At 43.4% G+C, this 22657-nt stretch overlaps 1 protein-coding gene across 2 annotated transcripts in view; it reads left to right on the forward strand.

Annotated features, from left to right (window-relative positions):
* The window catches only part of GRIA1 (glutamate ionotropic receptor AMPA type subunit 1), a 128698-nt gene that overhangs the window by 44906 nt on the left and 61135 nt on the right, over window positions 1–22657 (forward strand). For both annotated transcript variants that reach the window (XM_085317923.1, XM_085317922.1), the window contains exons 3-4: window positions 16304–16543; window positions 17998–18182. In XM_085317923.1, coding sequence (XP_085174049.1) covers window positions 16304–16543; window positions 17998–18182 — 425 coding nt within the window. The remainder of the gene's footprint in view (window positions 1–16303; window positions 16544–17997; window positions 18183–22657) is intronic.

Genomic DNA, 22657 nt, shown 5'->3' on the forward strand with positions numbered 1-22657 from the left:
TTTTTCATTCTGTCCCTCATCAAAGAGAGCATTTCAGGAGAAAGGTGAACAGGTGGCTTGTGTGTTCCCACCCCTGATTTCTTAGTCCATTTCTGCTCACCTTCCTTGGCCTGTCTGGCAAGGTCTGGGAGAAGGTGTACTCTTCCTTTACCATTCCATATTTCTCCTATGCAGAAGGGAATTCCTAGGAGCCATTCAGCTGGATCTAGTACTTGCTGCTCTGAAACACCTAGAGATGATTCCCAATGGGCTGTTGGTCGCCAAGGTGAGTCATTGCTCACTGAGGTCCCTCTGTTATCCTCTCATGCTTATTTTGTGTGGAAACAGTCCAGCAGGTTGGAATAAGCAGTAGACCACTGGACCTCCTTTTGAAGAGACAAATTGATTTCCAGCTCTTCCTTCTCTGGCTATGGATGAGGGAGAAGAAGAAAGGGAGGAAGAGTATTTCTGTGGACCCAACTGAGTGTGGCTTCTGCCCTAGAATTGTTGTGTGGCCTTGTACAAGTGTGTGCCTTAGTCTTTCCAGCTGTGAAATGAGGTTCAAAACCTTAATGGAGAATAATTTGCCTGGCTTCATCTAGTGAGGTTTTTAAAAAACCCTTCTTAACTAAGACAGGGAATGTGAAAGGGGGGGCAAAGTGTTACTGTCTCCATTCAAAGAAAGAACAGAGTGACCCAGAAGTTGATAGCCCATTTCTTTCCCCCACTTTTTGAGAATAGGAACAAAGCCCTTGGATCTCTGAGCATGCCTGCACCTAACTCCCCTTCCCATCCTTCACACTCTCTTTCATCCTTGTTTTTCTCTTTTAAAACCGAACTTGATTTTGAAATTAGATTGGCTGTTCCCCCATGAATGAACCCAAAACTTGGATCTCTTTTCCCCCATCCCCCTTCTCCCTCCCAGCTCTYACATCTCCTCAGGTTTCTGTTATTTCATACGTATTTTCTTTGAAGAATTTTCCAGTAAGAAAGTCAAGAGAAGTTTTTTAAGGGTCTTTTATCACAAATTCCTTTTGGTTTCATGCCTGACAACACTTCTGAGAAGGACCTTGGCGACCAGTGCTCAAGCAGACGTGAAGCAAGTACACTTTACAAGCAAGTCGCAGCTGACTGCACACACAAATTAGGTCCTGTATCCCTGCAACCTCACTCAGGAAAGATGTTGTGTTTACCAGCTGACAAAACTAGACCACATTCAGGCCTGGTACAATTCCGTTGGCCTSAATGTGGTTACCAGGGGGACTATAATATAGACAACAGCTCTACACTGAAGAGATTTCCTAGCTATCTAATTTGTATTGTTTCTACATACACTGTTCTTTTTGACCAGGCAGAAGGTAGATGGTTTTTCTCATTATTACCCTCCTTCTGTGGGAGATTGCAGGACAATACAAGTGAGTGTGTTGTAGTCACATGACCATACAGTAGTGCCACCAGGAACTGCGAAGCCCATGTGCACAMAAGCTTGTGGCACACCCCATCAACCAAACCCATCCCACACAGCATCCCAATTCTTCCAGTCTAAGTCAATTCAACAGACAATACCTGAAAAGCATCAGACCTCAGTGTGCACTGACAAAAGCTATCCCAGGAGAGAGCCTCTGTAGGAGCATCCTTGCGATTTATGTGAGTTAGGGCCCAATTTTAAGAGGCTGCATGGATCATAGGGCTTCCTTATGTTCCTAGATCTAAAATCACTTTAAGATCATTCCAACACCTCTTTGTTAAGGGGGAGTGGAAGTTGACTAAGTCATTTGAGCGYATTTTGGAAGTGCTACTGAGTTTCTTAATTGACTCTACTCTGCTGTAAGGACTGGTAGTGCATGGGAATGTTCACACTAAATGGTTAGGAAATGTACCTGCAGATGTTCACAGCCATGTTAAATATAGMCCGTCAAAAATTGTTTCCCTGTCAGGGAAATTAACCTGTTCCCTAAAAGAGTGTCAGCAATATAGAGTGAAGGCTACACACTCCTCTCTGCTATATTCAGCACTCAGTGTGTTGGAGTAGAGAAAGAAGAAAAAAATCACAACCTGCACTAGTTTAGCCATGACAACCCTGAAGATGAAGATCACAGGCTTTCACATTGCACCCCTGGCATTTTGTGCACATCTGGAGGTAGAGGAATCTGTGCCAGAGCCATTTCTGATTGTTCTTTCCAAACCAAGTCTGTGTTGTGGTTTTGCCCACTGGTAGCAGTAGCCTCTGCACTGGAAAACTTCTTTTGTACCTACACTTCCTCCTTCCTTTTCCTTTGGAGGCTTCTGGAATAAATAATGCCTTAATTAGCTTAATTATGCATTTAGCCATCCACGTGCACACCTTGAATGTACTATTAGAATCARTTATACAGTGCAGTTTTCCCAGTTTTCCTTGTGGGAAGCAAATCTAACACCTGATGTGTGATGTTACCATGGCTCAGTTGTGTCTTACACTGCAGAAATATTTGCTAAATCCAAGGAGTGTTTCTGCCCCTTGAAAACCCAGTGCTCCCAACGTCCCTCTGTTCAAGACCTATATGACCCAGAATAGCTGGCATCTCTCTCCAGTTTCACAGACAAATGTGTTTTATCAGAGTTATCTCTCTGCAACATCAACAAGGGACTTGAACAAGATCTGGTGAATAGTGAAGGAGTCTCTCTGAGACTTATGAAAAATAGTACAAATTAGCATCCTCCAATGTGCTGCAGCTTTTCTACCTAAATAGTATTTTATAGGCAAAATTTCAGCTGAGAAGCTGTGGGGTTTTCTCAGTAGCTGCCTAAATCATGTTATACTCTTTAGTTTACATTGAGTTACTGCTTGAAACAGAAGCTGCATGTCTATTTACAGTGTCACTGTTCTCAAATGATGAATGACCCCAAGTTCCTGACAACTTTCCTTCCTGTGCTCTGGCTGGCCTCCCCACAATTTGCATTTATGCAGAATGTTTTACATGATCTCTCTTGCTCTCTGCAGCTCTCTAGAGAGTCTCTTTCTTCATAGTTTTAGAAACTCTTCCAGAATGGAAATTAGTAGAGGAGAACAGGTACTGTTTGTGTGCAACTAGACAAATTAGGAAGAGATCTAAGTGCTTTCCCAGTGCAAGGGACGCTTCCTGCTTTTTCTCCCCAAGATACACATCCCATTTGATGARATTATTTTCTCTGTCCCACTGGCAGTGCAGGATGTTCAGGATAACTGAGGTGCTCCTTGTATTTTCACAGGCCTCTAGGCTGAGAACCATAGCACAGGAGAAGACCTAGTGTTTTCCATTAGCAGAAATTTTTCTTCTAACATGTGACGTTCCCTATTTTCGGCAAGTGAAACATCTAGAAGAAAAGACATTCCTAAACTTATTTTCTGCCTAGACCACATTCATACAGTGCTTTGTGTCTGAGAACTGGATATTGATTGCCATTAACACTACCGTGAATTGTGTGTCCAAAGGCCTTTCAAGCAAAAGGTGTGCACTCAAGATGGTTTCCTGTGATGGAAGAAGTGCTCAGCAGCTGGTCCTGCTTCTTGGCACTTACCTGCATGCGGAGTGATGTCCATTTCAGTGTGGGACCAATTTGTTAAGAGAGATGATTTTAGGGATCCTAGTGCGGGATTATAAGAAGATTGTAGTTCTAAAAGGCCCCTCTGGCATGTTGGTAAAATGACAGAGATTTCACACACTTAGGAAAATCTTGGATTCCATTTTATTTCCAATGAATTTCTGTGTAGCCAGCTCCATAGTTGTGCTGACTTCTGGTATTTTGGATCACATTCACGTTGGGGCTCCAAGTCTAACCCTAGGAGTGGTGGAGCAGAAATCAGAGCTTCCCCTACACCCCCTTTCCTGCCATTAGCACCGATCAGTGGGATGGGCGTCTGCTGCCCTCCACACTGCAGCTGTGTCCAGCCCCAGTTTAACAAGTATCACCTCTCTGTAGAGGCTCTATCTGTGCATGTTAGCTAGATGCATTTCATGTAAACTGTTTGTTCCACCACCCACAACAAGGAGTTTGCACAGAAGTTTCACCAGAGACCATGAAATTACAAATCATAGGTCCAGATCTTGCCATCTGTCACAGTTCTGCGTTCCTGCTCCCCAGACAACACAGTCTCCCACCAGGTTTAAAATATTCCAAGCTTAAACTTGTTTGTTTGGGATTTTTTAAAAACCTGGTGCTTGGAAGCATTGCAGAAATAAAAATCTGGTAGCTATTATCATTTATTGCCCTTGCAATGCAGACAGGATTAAAGCTGTTCTAATGACAGGGAAGAAATGGTAATATTCCCCCTGACATTAAGTAGGCCAGAAGAAAGCTATGAACACAATGGAATGGAACATTAATGTGAAAAATAAAAATAAAAACCCTACAACAAATGACTATAGCAAAGAACCACCAAGGGAGGCACTTAAATCCACAGAAGCCAGCATTCTTGGATATCAAAGAACCTTGTCATTCTGCACCTAACTCAACCCTTTCTGAGGTGTTAAGTGGGGTTTCAAACCATTTGTGCATTCACAGACCTTAGGTGAATAAAATATACACCTGGTAATACAAAAGCGTTATGTTCACACAGAATCACAGAATGGTTGAGATTGGAAGGGACCTCTGGAGATCATGTAGTCGAACCCGCCTGCTCAAGCAGGGTCACTTAGAGCAATTGCACAAGATCGCATCCAAGCAGGCTTTGAGTACTTCCAGAGAAGGAGACTCCACAGCCTCCCTGGGCAACCTGTTCCAGTGCTCTGTCACCCTCACAGGAAAGTTTTTCTTCATGTTCAGATGGAACTTCCTGTGTTTCAGTTTGTGCCCGTTGCCTCTCATCCTGTCACTGGGTACCACTGAAAAGAATCTGGCCCCATCCTCTTGACACTCTCCCTTAAGATATTTTTATACATTGATAACACCCCCCCCCCAGTCTTCTCTTCCTCAAGCTAAACAGGCCCTGCTCTCACAGCCTTTCCTTGCAAGAGAGATGTTTTAGTCCCCTAATCATCTCCATAGCCTTACATTGGACTCTCTCCAGTAGCTCCATGTCTCTCTCGAACTGGGGAGCCTGGAACTGGACACAGTACTCCAGGTGCAGCCTCCCCAGGGCTGAGTAGAGGGGCAGGATCACTTCCCTCAGCCTGCTGGCAACACTTTTCCTAAGGAATTTTCCAATGTGCTACAAGGGCACATTGCTGGCTCATGTCAACTTGTTGTCCACCAGGACTCCCAGGTACTTCTCCACAGAGCTGCTTTCCAGCAGGTCCGCCCCACACCTGTAGTGGTGCACAGGTTTATTTCTTCTTAGGTGCAGGATCCTGCACTTGCCTTTGCTGAACTTCATGAGGTTCCTCTCTGCCARCTCTCCAGCCTGTCCAGGTTTTTCTGAATGGCAGCACAGCCCTCTGGTGTATCAGCCACTATGTTATTGAGAGTTAGCCCTTACATGCCACGTGTAGTTTTCAGGGTTTGTACTTCTACTGCTCCTTTTTTTTCAGAAAGCTCCAAGGGCTCCATTTATTACAGAAAACATAGTGGTTTTGGAGCAGTGAGGGCACATGAAGAATTTCCTCCACTATCTCAGCACATACTTGTAATGCAGTCTTAATATTTATATATATAAAACAAGAATGTTTATAGATAAAATATCAGGCACTTGATAGGGTTAAATGCCTCATCCCACTTCAGGCCCCTAAGGACAAATACTCAGTCATGTATGCAAGAGGTTTTCTTTGAAGAGGAACTCTTTGTCCTGGATAAATGCAAGTTCTTCCTTCATTGCCTAGATCTGGCTCTGAGGACCAGAGAGTTTGTATTTCTTGGATGAGGGGAGGTTGGAGATGTTTYCCCACACATCGTGAAACCTATACTTTTGGTCTGCTGCCTTTTATTCTTAAATGAATGGAGAGACAAATGCCAGAAAGGCCAATGATAAATTGCCACCAGAGGGAAACATCTGTATGCCCTCTGGCAGCCTGCATCAGCCAACCTGTCTCAGAGGCTGTGTGATATTTTAATGCACAACACACACAAGACATCATCACTACATAAAAGATCAATTAGGTTGAGGAAGATTCTCCCAGCTCTCCCTTTAGGTCCCCCCTTATCTTTTCTTTTACTTTCCATGGGTAGCCAGCTATATCATCCCTCTCCTTTCTGCTGGGAAGGTAATTCTGTACTCCAAGGAAGCTATTCAGGGGCTTGCTTTATTTAAATATGTTATTTAAAACGCATCTACTATGATGCCTCACAGAGGCCTCATAGCATTGTGCCCAGCATCCTGCCAGCACATACAGAGYGACAGTTGCACCTGTGGCAGGTACCTCTGCAAGGAAGGCAATGGGACAAACGTGGCCCCGAATCAGCTGGACCTCATCTCAACATCTGTGCAGTCCACCTAGGGGTRCAGGACACGCCCGAGCCCCTTGCTTGTTTGAAGTGAACGAGCCCTAACTTAGTGCCATGCCAGGATAAGAGTTTATGCACCATAGCATAAAACAAATAAAAGCTGGAAATTTAGAACAGGAGTGGGGAAAAAAATACCTAGAGAAAGGAGAAGGTGCTTCTTCTTGCTGGGTGGCAAAAAGCAGGCTCAGGGCATGAGGTGGTATCACCCTGCAGTGTGAGTTTGTGTGTGCCGTGATCCAGGCTGTGTGATCCAAAGCCTCACGTGTGCCCTGCCTGTAGAACAGGTATATGCTTTCAGTGCATGTCATACATCTTGCTGGTGCCTGGGAGAGGAAGTATTTAAAGCCACCATGAGAACTATTACAAACCAAAAAAAAAAGAACTCTGTATGCAGGTCAAAATTCAATACTACTAAATGTTGGCTGAGATCCCAAAGTAAGCACAGAAAGTACTGCATATAGACRYAGGACTGGAGGGGATCTGTGGGCTGTCCAGCCCTTGCTGTCACCGATAACCAGGTGAGATCTTCCTTCCCAGACCTGCTCTCTAAATTCAATTGTTCTGATTCCTGTCTTGGTGATAACCATATTGTCATGGTTCCCTGCATGAAATAACCATGCTGGAAGTTAGTCTGTTCTTCAGTCACCTGTCAAATCACAAATTTTGGCCCTGATTATGTAAATTAGAGCATAATATTCAGTGGCTCAAAAGAATTTTATCATATAGATTGAAAATAGACGAAGATTCACAAGGCACAATTGTGAAGAAAAAGTAAAAGGTAATGAGCTAATGAGTCAAGGAGAGAAAGGAGAGAGACTGACTCAGGATTGCTGTTAAAAGGTGGTCTTGATTACTATCTTCATATTATGTACCTGGGAAAAATGGTATATACATCATAAATGAACTACATGCCTAGAGCAGACTTAAGGGAAGAGTTGTCGGTAACATTATTAGGAGCAGGAAATATTCCAAAAAAGCAGAAACAGTATAGCTGACAAAATTTATCCAAACACTCTTTTCTCAATTASAGGTAACAATATGAGTTTCAGGAATGTTGTTGCTCACAGAGAGCACATCAGAGACTGATAGATCAGTTTGACTTCCAAACTGGCACATCTGGAAGARCACAGAACAAATCTGGGGCTATTTATGCAAATATTTTATGAAGAGGCCACATGGGACCARAGTTAGAATTAATGGGACAAAGATTAAGAAAGGAGTCTTTTAGGCAGAAGGTAACACCCTCCTCCYCAGTGGAAGGAGCATTCATCTTGCAATCACCTTTCCAAGGAAAGTCCGGTGTCTGACTTTTACACTCCAACCAGCAACAAGCTTCAAGATAGGCACTTAAAAATCATTACCAGAACACAAGGCTTGCACTGAAGACAGTCACAGACTTTAATGTCTAGAAAAACTACTGTGAACAGATAYAATGCATTAGGGAAGGAAAAGAAGCTATTGAAGACAAAATGCATTTCATCTGCAGTGAGCTCTTCTTTATGTGACACATTTGCTTTCTGCTACTTCTTATCTCCCCCCCCTTGCTCCCCTCTTTTTACTCTGTTTTAATAATTCAGCTCTTACAGCCTAGAATTAAATGCTGTGCTAACCTAAGAGACAGTGTGCTATGTACTGTGTTAACATGCTGTGGGTCTGGTGCTTTGTTCTTCACCACTGTTGTTGCTCGTGTTTCCTGGCAGAAAGCTATGCCACTATGTAGTTAGTTTTTCCTYRTATAGCACTATCCGCAGAAGGACCRGTACAATATAAAAGGCCGCCTGATGAAGCAGCAAAAGTAAAATTGGTTYAGCTCTCATCCCTCACCTCCTTTTCTAATATAGCTGTCACTTTTCCATTTGTAGTAATCCTGCTTTAATATTTATGACTYTGCTTCAGACATGGGGAACTCAGTGAAGGCAAATTTTTGGTTTTCTTTCTCATTATAAAAGTTTAGATGAAAGTAGGAATAGTCAGTCTTCYGGAGCCTAGGAGACCCTTAGCAAGAATGCCAGGCTGCCCAGGAACACTAATGCCAGCACAGGCTTGCTGGTGATATGAGGCATAGGTCTGGCAGTTGTCAAACTGCTCAAAAGCCATATAAGACTCAAAGACCACAGAYAGGCCATCCATGGGCTCCAGGGAGCAAGAGATGTACTTTCTGTCAGGTAAATATGATGGGTTTTGACTATGTAGTGTGCTATGAAAGGATCTCACAAGACTCTGTCCCAGCTGGGTTTGCTTGCAATGACTTGACAGCTAGCTCTACCCCAGACCCCCAGCTAGCTTTCCCTGGTGTGTGCAGGGAAAGAGAATCYTTTTAAAAAGACTTCAGTGTTAAAAATGAAGTAAGGTGGAAAGGTCAGTTCCTCTACTAGAACTGGAGAATGCAAAAGAGCTTCCAGGCCCTTCTCCCAGGTCTCTCTTGTTTTAAAAAAGAGAGTGCTTTGGAAAAGCTGTGTCTCTAAAGTGGGACACTGGAGAATTTTAAAGGYAGGAAGCAGCATGAATCTTACACAGAATAGGAGCATGGCATCAGCATCTAGAGCCCTAAATAAGGCCTTATTATGGGGCTATACAGACATGTAGCAAGAGACAGTCTCTTTCCCAAGGTACGGGAGTAGATGAGTCTCAGAGAAAGGCGATGGAAGGAAGAGGGAGTCCCTCCTCCACTTCACAGACAAACACCCAAGTTATGATTAGATAGCACATGTGAAATGGAGCTGGCATTGAACCAGTTTCCCCTTACACATAGTTTGATCTGGTAACCACAGGGCCTTCATTAGCCAAGCTGTTCCTCCTAGAACAACCTAATTCTAACCACAGAAATCACCCTCCTTTGCAAAGCCGTTTGAATGCCCAGTGCACCTGGAGATGGCCTCCTCTCCTTTCCAGTGTTGTCTCTGTTCTCTTTCTGATAACTAGCCATCATTTAAACATTTAAAGGCTATCCAGAAACTACAGCTTTCAAGTGACATTTTACTGAAGGGGACATCCAAGTTTGTGACCCTATATGTCCAAAGTCACAGGAGATACAGGCCTGTGTCTCCTCTAGGTTCTCCTCCAGGATTTGTTAAAAGGCATTCTTGACCTCAGAGTATTTCACATAGGGAATTTGCCCCCAATTTGACATCTCCATTCATGTTAAAAATGTCACCATTCCCTAGAAATAGTTTTACTGTTGGCTGGAAACCCCTCTCTATATTTAATTCTCAATTTTGTATTATTCAACAAAATATTAGCAATCCTCAAGGTAACTATATGTTTAAAAACAAGCAGAGCAAACAGGGAAAGTCTTGACAAACAACTTATCTTTCCGTTCTTCCTTTTTTTTCAACAAGCTCAATGATCCAGTTATGACCTTTGATATTTGGATTTTCTCTTCTGTTTTATAGTGAGGCTGAGCAAAAAACACTTTTCAAGATTGTAGTGGAAAAAGACAAAGTGTTTTCAAGATGTGAAGTACAGAAGTGGAAGAGCTATGGTTTTCAGCTGGGCCCTTTAACTGACAGAGAGGTCAAAGTCAACTGCAAATTCCTGTGCCCGTATCTTCTACTACCATGATTATAATTCAAAAGTATGCTCAAATAATTCAGAGGCCTGAGGAAAGATCTATTGCCATGTTGTTGATTTTTGTTGACAAGAGCGCTATTTCATTTGTGTTTCTGTATACTTAGCAATCAACAAGAAAGAAGTATCCCAAATCCAATTTGATATGAAGGAAAACCTACCATTTGCTAGCCAGGTCTCAGTCTAAGTCTCTGTATCACTGTTAGATCCTTTAGTTTTTGCAAAATATTTATTTTCTTCTTTATTTTCTAATTTTTCATTAATAAACTTCACTCTAACTAAAAATTAAATCTAGCAACAGAAACAGTGATGAGCAGCTCTTAAGTCTGTATTGTTAAGTATTGTTTAAATGTGAGGGAGGGAAAGAAGATCTTGATGTAATCAGCATTATTTTCCAGCTTCCAAGACAGATGGAGTATCAGGAGCGCAGAAAAATGATGGAAGGGACCACACTTCTGTATCTTTTACACATAATAGAAACATGTATTTCTTGTGATATCACATCAGCCTGATTTGCAGTTGATCCAATATATGGGGCATATCTGCTGTCAGCTAAATGCATACGTGGAATGATGGGGGAGTGCAGAATCTGTTTGGCTTTCCCCTGCTAGAGAAATCTGTGGGAACATGCTGTCGTTGGGATGTGCTGAAGAGATGCGCTCTGGCACCTACGCCACATTGGAGAACTGTGAGGACAAACATTTGGGAGGAAAGCTGAGCTGATCCTAATTGAAGCAGACACTAGCGCTCTTTCATCGAAACTCCACCGGCTTCGCCGACCTGATGTCAGGTTCTCCATCACAGTGTAAGGGTCGCCTCCAGGCAGGRCATGCTAAAAATACATTACACATGCACATCCCCCTTCTCTTTCCCACACATGCACACACACATTCAAAGTGAGAAAAGAGACACATGCGAACTGCTCCTTGACACCACCATTGTCAACAAATTTGCCTTTCTTCAAGGTCATATATGGATAAGTGAGGGGTTTGGTCCTCTGTCCTGGGAGGTTCAGGCAGATGAAAGAGCCGCCACACTGTGATATTGGGGCTGCAGGCATTGCAAGGATAGTCTTTAATAGCTCGCAGAAGACGGTAAGTGGAGATGACTATTGTATTTCACTCAAAGTCTGGCCACACTTATCTTGAGATTTTTAAAAGGCGTCTGTTAATTTGGTTTCTGAAGTAAGTGCTATGGCTTGTGTGTTTTGGGAGAGGGGTTTCAGTAATCCCTACTTGTCTTGGAGACTGAATTTCCAAATTACCCTTTTCATTCCTTGCCTGCCTTGGCTGTGGAGAGCAGGAATTTTTATTTGCTCAAAATCCTCAAATTTGCAGTTTTGCATTAGAAGARTGGTTTATATGGAGAGGCTGCAGTCTTCTCTCCCAGAGGCTCATCTGATGTGACATTCTCCAGATCAGGAAGGACTCTAAAGCTTGCCTGGCAGGGACCGTCTGGGTTTTTTGTCTCCTTTGGCAACAGACATCATGGGTCATTTGTGGGAACGTCTGGGGATATTTCATTTTATCAGTCTTTACTACCTCTGTTAGTATTAGCACTGTCTCTTCTGCTCCTGTTCTCTAACAGAGGCACATAACAGTTGAGTCTCCAGAGAACTTAAATCTCTTCCACCAAACTGTATTAGCCACTCCAGGGCTAACTGGGTGAAACTTAATGGTCCATGAGATACAAAAAGTCAGTGTAAGTGATCTGATATCTCCTTCTAGCCTTAAACGCAGTGAAATGGTGAAAATCCTACTTCTAAAGGAAATGGCAGATAAGCAGTTGCAGGTTCTCCTACCAGGCTTCTTCTCCAGCTCTGTCCAGGGAGAGCAGTTCTCTTTTTGCAGTCCTGTTTGMAAATTGTCAGCAGAATCACACCATTCTCACTCCTAAACGCCAAATCCTCATTCCCATCCTTCTGTAGAGCCTGTTGGCCCTTCCTCCCCCTCCAATCCCAAGACTGTTTGAGCACTTCTTTGTGATCACCATTTCTGAGAGTAAATTTTTGATTTTCTTTCTGTTTTTATTAAAATCCAAATGAAGAATCTAATATAGCTGGCATCTACCTCTCACATGGGCCAGATCAAAGCTCCAGTTCCAAAATATCCTTGACCGTCGTGAGTGCAGAAACCAGTCTTGTGCATCTGCTCTTTCCCTGACTGGCTAAGAGCTTTAGCCAAACAATATCTTCCTCAAATTTATATCAACTCAACATGGCTTTGGTGCTTTCCTCTTCTGAAGTGAAAATGTGCAATTTAAAGCTGTAGACATGTCTTTTTCTTTTTCTTGGAAGCATCTGTAAAGGTGGCCAGAGCATCTCTCTYCAGCTTCCGGGTAGGTGTCACATCCTGGATGTGCTTTCAGTAGAATCGGTGTTTCCTGCTCTCAGGTTTATGTATTTTACCTTGAATATTTCCGTGTAAAAAGAGAAATCAGAGAGTGTATGCATAGAAAGCCCAGAATCTGAGGATTTTAAGCCTGAGTCAAGGACAGCAGAAACATGCATGTTTTTCCCCATCAGAATCCAAAGGCAAAGGCTCTCATGTTTACTTGGGAGAAGATGGTAGCTGCAACCAGATGTCTAGAATAGATTTGTAGACAATTAGGATCAAAGGAAGGGCATGAGTATCTAGCATGGATATCTAGCAAAGGGGACCCAGCAACAACATAAACCAGATCCCCTCTTTTCTTCTGCTTCCATGCTGGATGACTGGTTTTACTGGCTACCAGAGCCTCTGCTTTTACCTTATCTTTTTTGTGGAATGGCTCTCTGCAAAAAGTGAGGGTGCTAGCCCGGAAAGCCTCAGCAAGAGCTYTTGTGCCTGGAGGACAAGGGTTATGGGATGTCAGCAGTGCTTGGGACAACACATCCTGGGAATGTCCCAGCCAAAAGTCCCAACCAAATCAGTTATACAAGTGTGAGCAGTTGCAGGGAAATCACCATGCCATTACTGATCAGGGGGAATGCAGTAGTAGTTGCTATGGTTTTTAATTGCTGTGAACTATATTTTCTGAGGGCCTATTTAGAGCCAAACTTTTGTGTAATTAATTGCAAATTCACTTTAAAATATTAGCATAGTTACAGCCCAGATTAGATGTTCTCTGTCCTTCTTTCCCTTCATGCAGCCCAGGGGCCAAGAATGGCACATGCAAATCATCACAAATGCCTGAATTTTTATCCAAGTAAACACTCTTCACTCATATTTATATTTTTGGATTTGCAAACATTTCTGCTGTTGATTTTCACCCAGTTTCCTTCCATGTCAGAAGCTGAACTGTCCAAATTCAACTAGTAGAGCTAATTACCAGATTAAGTGTAACTGTTCTCAAGAAAAGCCTGTCTGTGGCTATCTACTTATTAACAGACAGTTGCATGAGGCTTGCAAAGTGTGGCATTATCACAACCCAACTGATTAGAAAAGTTAATCTTCCTAGACCTTCCACTGTGATCTTTATCCCTGTGCTTCTTAATTTTTTTGTAGAAGGGCATTGATCACACACTTATGACTACTGAGAAACTGATGAGCTTCCTCCCTACTAGAAAACAGAAAAGGTAGTTTAAAGTATTTGCTTCCTGTAGTCAAGGTTTACAATTCTTAGTAGTATTAGGAAGCTTTAGAGCAATCGAGTGAAGTACATTATTAACAAATTTGCTTAATAAAACAATTAAGGCAAATAGTAAGAAATTCCAACTACCTCTTAGTTCATGAAATAAATTGGAAGTAGCTTCTTTTTAGTTTTGCAGGGTTAATACATTTGGAACACTTGTAATTTGAAATAGTCCTGAGATTTACATCATTGTGTGGCCACCACTTTTACATTATATCAAATTTAATCTCCAAATAGTGGCTCCAGTTCTTACTCTTTTTATTTTTCCAGATTAATTGACAGTTTCTTTGTTGTTACTCAGGTTATAACCCTCAGCAAGTCTTTTTCCCAGATGATCTACCTCGTCCATGGCCCCTCTTAGTCTGAAAATATAGTGAGAGCTAGGGTTCTTCTCCAAACTTACTAATGATAAAGACTGTTCGTTCTCCCAGGCATCTTTGATGCAATCTGTTTCAAATGCTGGGAATGATGAATGTCTCAGAACAGTGTAGGAGGCTGGCTGAGCATGACTGAGCTACAGAGTTAAAAAAAAATCTAAAAAATAATAGAATCATTTCAAATAGAAGATAAAATTCAAGGAAGCCGTGGTTTGCTTAAAACAAAACAGGCTAGCCAAGTTTTTTTGTCTGGAATTTTAATTGCACTGGATTGCTGAGCTGCCCTGAGAATGTCACTTTAATCATTCGGTGAATCTGAAGTCTAGGTCTCCAGAGATCATGTTCTGATCTCTCACATATGGTATATCGCACTGTTCATTAGACCCACTGGTCCAGTCACATGGAAATGATGTTCAGACTGTTTCTATTCGTATCTGCTACTTTTCTTTCTGAATGTGTCAGACCTGTGATGAGGGCAGTGACTCCAGCTGATACAGACACAATTGCTGATTGCAAAGAGAGACACTGCAGTGAAAATAAAAGATGAGAGTTTTATTCCTGTCATGGTTTGTGTTTTGCAAGAAGTCTCTGCCCCACAGAACTGTCAGTGCTCTTAGGGGAGGAGGGTATTGAGGTATTTGAGACTGTGGACCCTGAGGGTCAGCTGGAGAGCCTGTGACACATGCTGAATGGTGAAAAGAGGGCGAATAACCRTGGGAACAAACTGCTGAACTGAGCTTTTCAAAATCTGGGTTCAGCTCCAAAAGGAAGCAGAAATTCCCACAAATGTCACAAGATACAATTCTCAGCTCTTGACACTCCATAGAGTTTCAAAAATCCATCAACCTCATTTTGGCAGCTAGGTGGAAGCTGAGGCTTCCTTTGCACAGTGGGCAGCTGGCTTCCTTGCTTTTCCCTCTGCATATTTGATGCCAAGGGTAGAGAAGTAAGGAACAAAGCAATCTTATCTCAACTGGCTGTAAGACGGTTAGGGGTGACTTCTGGAGAGTCAGAGCTTGGAACAAGCCTAGCTAAGGAGAGAGCAAGCTCGGTTAAGGAGCCTGTCTTCTGCCACACATGCAGAAGATACAGTATTGGCAGCCACCAGCTCAGATCAGGTCAAGGGATTCCCAAGCAATGCAGAGTGCTTGCCARGGACCCCAAAATGTCGCATGCAACTTCTCACTCTGCACTTGGCAGAGGAGCTGGGGAGCAGGGAGGGACATGTTGAGTCAGAATAAATGTCACAGCCAAGGGTCTTCAGAGTTGGAGTGACAACAGGAGGAAACACTAGTGCCAGGAGTTCTGGCATAGGGAAAATGCTGCCACTGCCACCACCTCCAGCTTGGAGATTTATTGATAATAACTTGGGATGTACCATAAACAGGAGTGATATTAAACAAGTCTGACTGTCTTAGGGACTGAGTTTTACAACCCAAAGTGTGAGCTCTCTGCCTCACTGAGATCCCGAGGCATTTTTCCAGCAGCTCCATGATCTCATTAAGTGCTCTCTTGAGAAGGCCTTTGACCTGAGACAGCCCTCTCTGCGCAGCATAGTGCTGACTAATGAGATCAGATACAACTGTCCTCTGGATCACCTGGCACACAACACCGGGTTTTAGCTGTGGAGATCTCCCAGATCGTCACCCACACCTCACTGCAGCCACAGCCTTCCCTGCTGCCATCTTGTGAGGAGCCACACAGGTGTCTCCAGGTACCTTCATGTACCACATATTAGAGGCTTGGAGACCTCAGTGCTGGCAGCTTGTGCCTGGTGGTCATATCTCGCAGTAGCCATGCTGTGGCTGGATTGAAGGTAGCTGAACCTTTGCTGAGATGCTCTCTCATCATGGGCTCAGCTTCTGAGGTCAAGCCCATGGTTTCTTCCCAGAGTCACTGGCAATAAATGGTAATGTTGTGGTGCAAACCCTTTCTTTCTGCTCCATGAATGAATCCAGGGTTGCAATAGCAACRCTGAGCAGCCACCTTTCCCCCACATAGTAAAGCAGCTCCTGTTGCCAGAGAGCAGCCATCCCAAGGAGACAGGGCTTGCTGTAGCAGGGTGCTTTCCTGCTCAGGGATTCCCTTGTTCAGACAACACATCACAAAACTCCAAAAGAGCCCTGAGGACAGTGAATTCACTCTCCCGTGTCCCTTCTGCTGATCAGAAATAAAGCAGCTCTGTAGAGGTCAAGAACAGAGCACCCTGTTGCTCATATGACATGGGTGCATTCACCAACCCACAGGCCTAGAGAAAATGATTTGTTGTGGAGATGCTGCAGCTCATCTCAAAGAAAAGATTTATTTTGGTGACTTCTCTGACAAACCTCTTTGTCCTTCTCCTCTCACAACCCTTTCCTGTGTTCTTCCAGTCTGTTCACAGTTTTCCAAGGGCGTCTATGCCATCTTTGGATTTTATGAGAGGCGGACTGTCAACATGCTCACATCCTTCTGTGGGGCTCTGCATGTCTGCTTCATAACACCCAGCTTTCCCGTTGAAACATCCAACCAGTTTGTCCTTCAGCTTCGCCCGGAGCTCCAGGATGCTCTCATCAATGTCATTGAACACTACAGCTGGCAGAAGTTTGTGTACATTTATGATGCTGACCGGGGTAAGTCACAAGTAAGCAGGGAGAGTTATGGGGCAATAAAACATAGTGGTCTAGATGCAGTCTTTGCCTCATGAAGTCCCCTTCCTGCAGGTTGCTGGAGGTTGAGTTGGTATGTTAAAGGAAGGGTCACACTATGCCTTTGCTGTTATTTATTCCCTGCCTAAAAACCCATTCCTGACCATGGCTGTAAATGAGACACTGGAGTAGCTAAAGCACTAGTCTGACCAACTACATCTATGTTCATTCTGTCAGGCTTGCACTATAGCAGCACAAGGCAAATATTTTATGTTTGAGTGGTTTGGGTTTCAAATAGGGAAATTATTTATATTGAAGATGTCTTATTTTCAATAGTCTGCCCAGTTCAAGTCCACTTTCAGCCCCATATTTGTGAACATGAAACAACAGTTGCTCAGGTTTCACCTGAGAGCACATCAAGGTCTCAAATGAGCACATACAGCTATGATATGTGTGTGTGTTTATGGCAGGTAGTTTTGAAAACTCTGAGTTCCTTGTGTTAATGAGTGTTGTTTATTAAAAAAAAAAAAAAAGAAAGGAAAAGAAGTTATTACCCAACTTTCTAAACCATGAACTGGGCAGATGACCTCATTGCTCTGTGACCAAGTTTCCCCAGCTCTCAAATGCCTCTAAAGCTCCAGGCTTAGAAGCTGAGAGTAAAGAGGGCTCGTGGAGGACAGCACGTAGGTGCGGGTCATTCCCTGTCACTGCCTTGGAACTTAACATAAACCCTTGCAGGAACAAGATGACTCAACAGAGGAGAAGGTGTAAAGCGTCCCACCCTGCTTTCTGTTGCAGTGAGGCATGGGCATGCCGAATGTTCTCAATGTCTGCAGTAGACAGGGATGTCTAGTTGGACTCCAGGGTGGTGCTGACTATGTGTAATATCTCCTCTGGAAGGCTATGTATGTAATTTAAGCAAGATCCTTTTAAAAATAATGGAGTTTTCTGATGAGATGCTGCCAGGAGAGACAAGAATGCTGAATTTGATTGTGTATTGCGATTGCTGAGGGAGTCCCTAACCTTAGGAGTTTAGAGCCTAARCAGATCAAAGATGAGAAGAGAACTATGGCCCAGAGAAATTAAGTGATTTGGGCAGTGACAGACAACAGGACTGGGATTAGAGTCTCTTATCTGAATCCCACAGCAGGGCCTGATCAACGAGACTGATCTGCTGATTACAAAGGAAAACTAGGCCTGGAATCATCCTATTTTTCTGTGCTAGGATAGAAGAGGCAAGAGTCATTAATTCTAGCCGAGCTGTGTTTGGGTAAAATGCTAGACTATTAACTGCTAACTGCAGTTCTGCTGAGCTTTTGCAATGCTGTGTCAAGCGCAGCTTGAGGTAGCTATGCAGGCTGTCAGAAGGAAAAATACCATTGCACAAGTAAACCCTGGTTCTCCYTCTGCTGTCTTCTCCCCCTCTCTTCCCATCATAGGGCTGTCAGTCTTACAGAAAGTGCTGGACACTGCAGCCGAGAAGAACTGGCAGGTGACAGCTGTGAACATCCTGACAACAACGGAGGAAGGCTACCGCATGCTTTTCCAGGAGCTGGAGAGGAAGAAGGAAAGGCTGGTGGTGGTGGATTGTGAATCGGAACGGCTGAACGCCATCCTTGGCAAGGTTGTTTTGGTGCGGGTCTTCTGGGAAGGGTTATGCATGCAGGATGGGAAGGGTTGTTTCTCCTAGAGAAGTTCTCCTCCCCGTTCTTGCTTGATCTGTGTCTCACTGCAGGTTGTCATGGATGTGATGTGTGCTTATTGCAGCAGGCTGCATAGCTCATAAACGTTTCTCCTTTGTGTTATAAAGTCATATAAGGCCTAAAATGTCTCATACGTTCATGCAGAGTGAGCACTGCTGCTCCATGAGATCTTGTTCCTTAATTGTCTGRCTCCTTTGCTGAGATCCTTAAATCCTCAGTCCCCAGTGAGCTTGCTTTGTGCTAATTCCTCTAAGCAGTTTGCACAAAAATGGCACTTTCTTATTCTACTTAGTTTTCCTCAGGTTTTTCCCCTCCTCTGAATTAGGATGGAACTGTGAACTGGCACTGTCAAACTTCTGGTTCTCCAGCTTCCATGTGTTGCACAAAATTCTCACAACCATTGTCGGCAGGGCAGATATGGAGAAGCTTTATGGCACATCTGTAGTTTCCTTAGGAGCATTATTTCAAGAGCAGGCTGGAGCCCAGTATCCTCTCAGGGCATCCAGACTGCAGCAAGTCGAGCTCTGGAGATCGAGTTCTTCTAGCTCCTGTAGTGCCTTGCAGCAAATGAGACTGATTCATTCCCAGCCATCTCCTGGCTGTTTTGTCATCTTAAGGCTAGTAGTGTGACACTGTCATGATGCTGAAGGGATACATGGCAGAAGACTTGGCAGCTGTGGTTGGGTGCSCTGCCTTACTCATCCTCAATCTAGGTAGGTCACCTAGTAATGCATGCCGAGATTTTCCTCCTCTTCTTCCTTCCATGCCTCCCTCAAAGCTTTCCCAAAGGCCTGAGCATGTATCTCTGTGGATAGGAGACAAATACAAGGCCAGGGACAGGCATGTGTCCCTACCTGAAGGGTGTTGTGTCCCCTCTTCAATTCCAGCCATAATATCTTTCCCCTTCACAGCTACAGCCAAGACCTTTCCCACTGCCAGGACTCCCCTCTCCACATGGCTTAGAAAGTGCATAACAACACAAGCAGCTGGAGCTCTGTGACTCCCACTATCATACTTCTTAAAATCGGCTCTCGCTTACCCTGTGCTTCCCACATTGCTTTGATGAAGCTACCTGTAGTCTCCGATCTTACACTTTAGCTGCTCACCATGGGGGCAAGGACTGCCCTTTCATTAGCTGCACGGCTCAGTGACCAGTACAATTCATCCTGGTTGGATATCTTTGGGTGCTACTGCATTATAAATAATAATGAAGCAGGTAGCAGGTTTTAACCTCCAAGTAAAGGTCATGAAAAAGAGAACAGATTATTCTGGAGGGTGCAAGTCTTCTCTCTGACCACAGAGTAGCTACAGTACAGCAAAAATTTTGACACGTCCAAGACAGTGAATTTGCTTTTTCTGCAAGCTTTCCTATAGGGTATATCAGTTTTCTAGGGTTAATGGTGCTTTTCTTTGTAACTACTCTACTGTCTTTTTAAACGTAGTTTGTCTAATAAAAAGTTAAGTTCTATAGTCAAATWTAATGTATTTTGTCAAATATGAACAGGATAAGACGCCTCAGTTTCAAACTTCTTCAGGTAACTGGAGCAAGAGTTATGTTTGCATCTAACTGAAGCTGTTTGCAAGAACATAAAATCCCCTGTCTTGTGTTTATGATTTTGCAACGCTATAAAAAGCACCCATTTTCAAGGAAAGGAGAGGCAAACGTTGTATTTTCCATTATTAAAGACAGAACAATTCCAGCAGTCCTCTGTGCCCAGTCGGTAAAACAGGGCTTCTCCTGTTAGGGATATGACTATATATAGCTTTTTTCTAATCCATGTAATGCAATTCCATCCTCATCCAACTTCTTAGTCTGAGACCAAGTAGTTAATTACCCCAGTGTAAGCAGAGAATCCAGGTCTTTCACAATATGTGGATGCTGAGAAGGGGCAAATGTAGTGTTTGGCTAATTATCACATAAGATTCAGCTAGGACTTGAACTCAGGCTGGCAGCCAGCCTCTCAGCTCAGCACACCAGCAACCTCTGTGTAGATGTCCCTGCTTTGTTTTTGCCATCTCTCTCTTGGTGTGTATGAGGTGTTCAAAGCACTACCTCAGCCTCTCAGGGATATTTTAATGCATTTGTCTTTTTTTCCTGACAAGCTTGTATCTGTCTTTTGGTGTCTGTGTTTGTGCTCCCTGGTGAACAGAAGAGCTAAGGATCGCTGCGCAACATCAGTCACTCACATGTACACTCCAATGCTTACATGTAGTCCTAGTTTCTTCTCCCTAACCCCTACACATAACATAAATAATCCCTGCCAACATCAGCGCTGTGGTCCTGCAGTTCTTGAGACCATAGCTGTAGAAGGACCCAGCACTCAAGGCGTTAATGGTATGTGGGAAAATGACCTGATTTCTTTCTCAGAGATTTCTCTGTGTCATGTCTTGAGGGCATGATTTATCTTTGCTGAGGTAACTGTCATTTATGAACTAGGCCTTGGTTCAGGGCAGGATATCCACAGGGCCATACTGTGTAGTCTTAATGAGATAAATAAGCAGTAGGTTGCATTCCATCAAAGCACTAGATTGTTTCTTCCTTGTCTCTCATTAAAATGAATAACTGGTATTTCTCCTTTGCCACTGTTTCACTCTGAGAGGATTTCTCTCTAATAGATGTCAAACTGGCCCATTAAGAAGTAGGTAATGAAACCTAGGTGGCCCAAGTGAGCTATCAGCATGCAGCCCTGCACAGGCTCTCACCACGTTCACGCTAAGTGATAAATGCTATTATAACCTCAGCTTGCTACTGCCGTCCGGACACATTAGGACTGAGCAAGCATTTTAAAATAAATTAAGATCACAAATAACTGTGTAAAACACAGGAAGCAAGCCTCATAATTCAGGTGGATGGGCTGCAAGATTAACAGCTCAGGGAGAGCTGGACAGCAGCCCTCTCTAGTTCATTGACTCTGGCACCTACTAAAATAACAAAGGGACAGTTTGGCCACAAGGAGCCAATGCCAGGTATTATTGACACTGGAGAAATGGGGAATTGGGTTGTAATGATTGGGCATCCCAATGCCCCAGGGATGCTTCTTCCACCCACAAGATCCAGAACTTGCTGCGAATGTGAATCTCAGTCAGTGAATTGAAAAGGACAAGCTGGTTCTGTTTTGCTTCTCAGATCTGGCCACAGAAGATACTCATCTGGAAAAGAAACARTAATAAGGGTATACATCTGTAAGAGAACAGAGGTTTTCATGAGAGCTCCAGACCTCTGCAGAAGCCATGCTGAGCATCCTGTGGGAAGAACTACAGGGCAGTGAAGCTGTTGGAGCTGAAATTGGCTGCATAAAAAACTGCTACTAAACAAAGGCTTCAATGGAGTTAATTGCAACTCCCATACCAATGCTGGGAACTAGTTGAGTTTTAGTGTACACAGAAGAGTGCTCCAGCAGTGAAAGGCTAAGGCAGATGAAACAGTTGCACAAAGCAAGTGTCAAATCATTAATCCATCTGGAAATCCCTAAACAGCTGGCAATGATAAGCTGGGAGTGCCTCTGTCTTGAGGGGAGGATCAGTCTGTGTGCTCCCTGGGTTTAGGCACTTCTCAAACACCTGCTACCAGACTGGTGTCAGAGAGAAGCCCTAGGTTAGAGATATGATAGTCCTTTGCATCATTGTTCTGGGGGTGAGGATCCTTCTGGCCTTGCTGGATTTTGCTTGAGCATTGGCAATTTAGCCAGTAGTTTCGGAATCAATTCATACRACTATGGAGTAGTGTTGCCAGGAAAGAAACCCCATGGAAACAGCACAGTTTCAACAAAAAAATTGCAATTCTTGTGTTTTTTCCTAGCTTGGAAGAGGTGTTGATTTGGGCTTTTGGGCTTTTTCCCCTCTCTCCTTTTATTTTTTTTTTTCCCTCTGTATGTGAATTGGCTCAAATGCAGACAATATCTGGCTCTTGTAACCTAGTAAGAATTTGACTCTGCTGTTGAAAGTCAGAGAAGAGCATTTCAGTAAAATTTATAGCCAACAAGTGTAATATGATTTTAGATGAATTATTTCTGTATTTTCTAAATGAAGGGAAGAAAAGACAGAAACAATCTGATCTCTGGATATCTGCGATCTCTGGGATTATGGGCACATCAGATGGTCCCAAAGGTGGACCATTGGTCTCTGGGACCACCTGATATGCCCATAATCCCAGACAAGCCTGTAAGAAGTGGTGCATTTCTACCTAGACATGAGAAACTGTGCTCACTGACAGAAGTTTTCAAAAGTTACCGAGTTATAAGCAGTTGTATTGATATAAGAAAATAAAAATCTATGTCTCCAGGGACCAGGAAGAAAGAAAGGAGTGACAAGAGCATACATGGGTATACCATGAGCATAAAGGTCTCCTCGCCATTTTGTTCCTTTAGTTAAATCTTGTTTAACTTTTTCTTTTCTT

The sequence above is a fragment of the Rhea americana genome, unplaced genomic scaffold (genome assembly GCF_003343005.1).
Source record: "Rhea americana isolate MKP2758 unplaced genomic scaffold, rheAme1 scaffold_51, whole genome shotgun sequence".
Lineage (NCBI taxonomy): Eukaryota > Metazoa > Chordata > Aves > Rheiformes > Rheidae > Rhea > Rhea americana.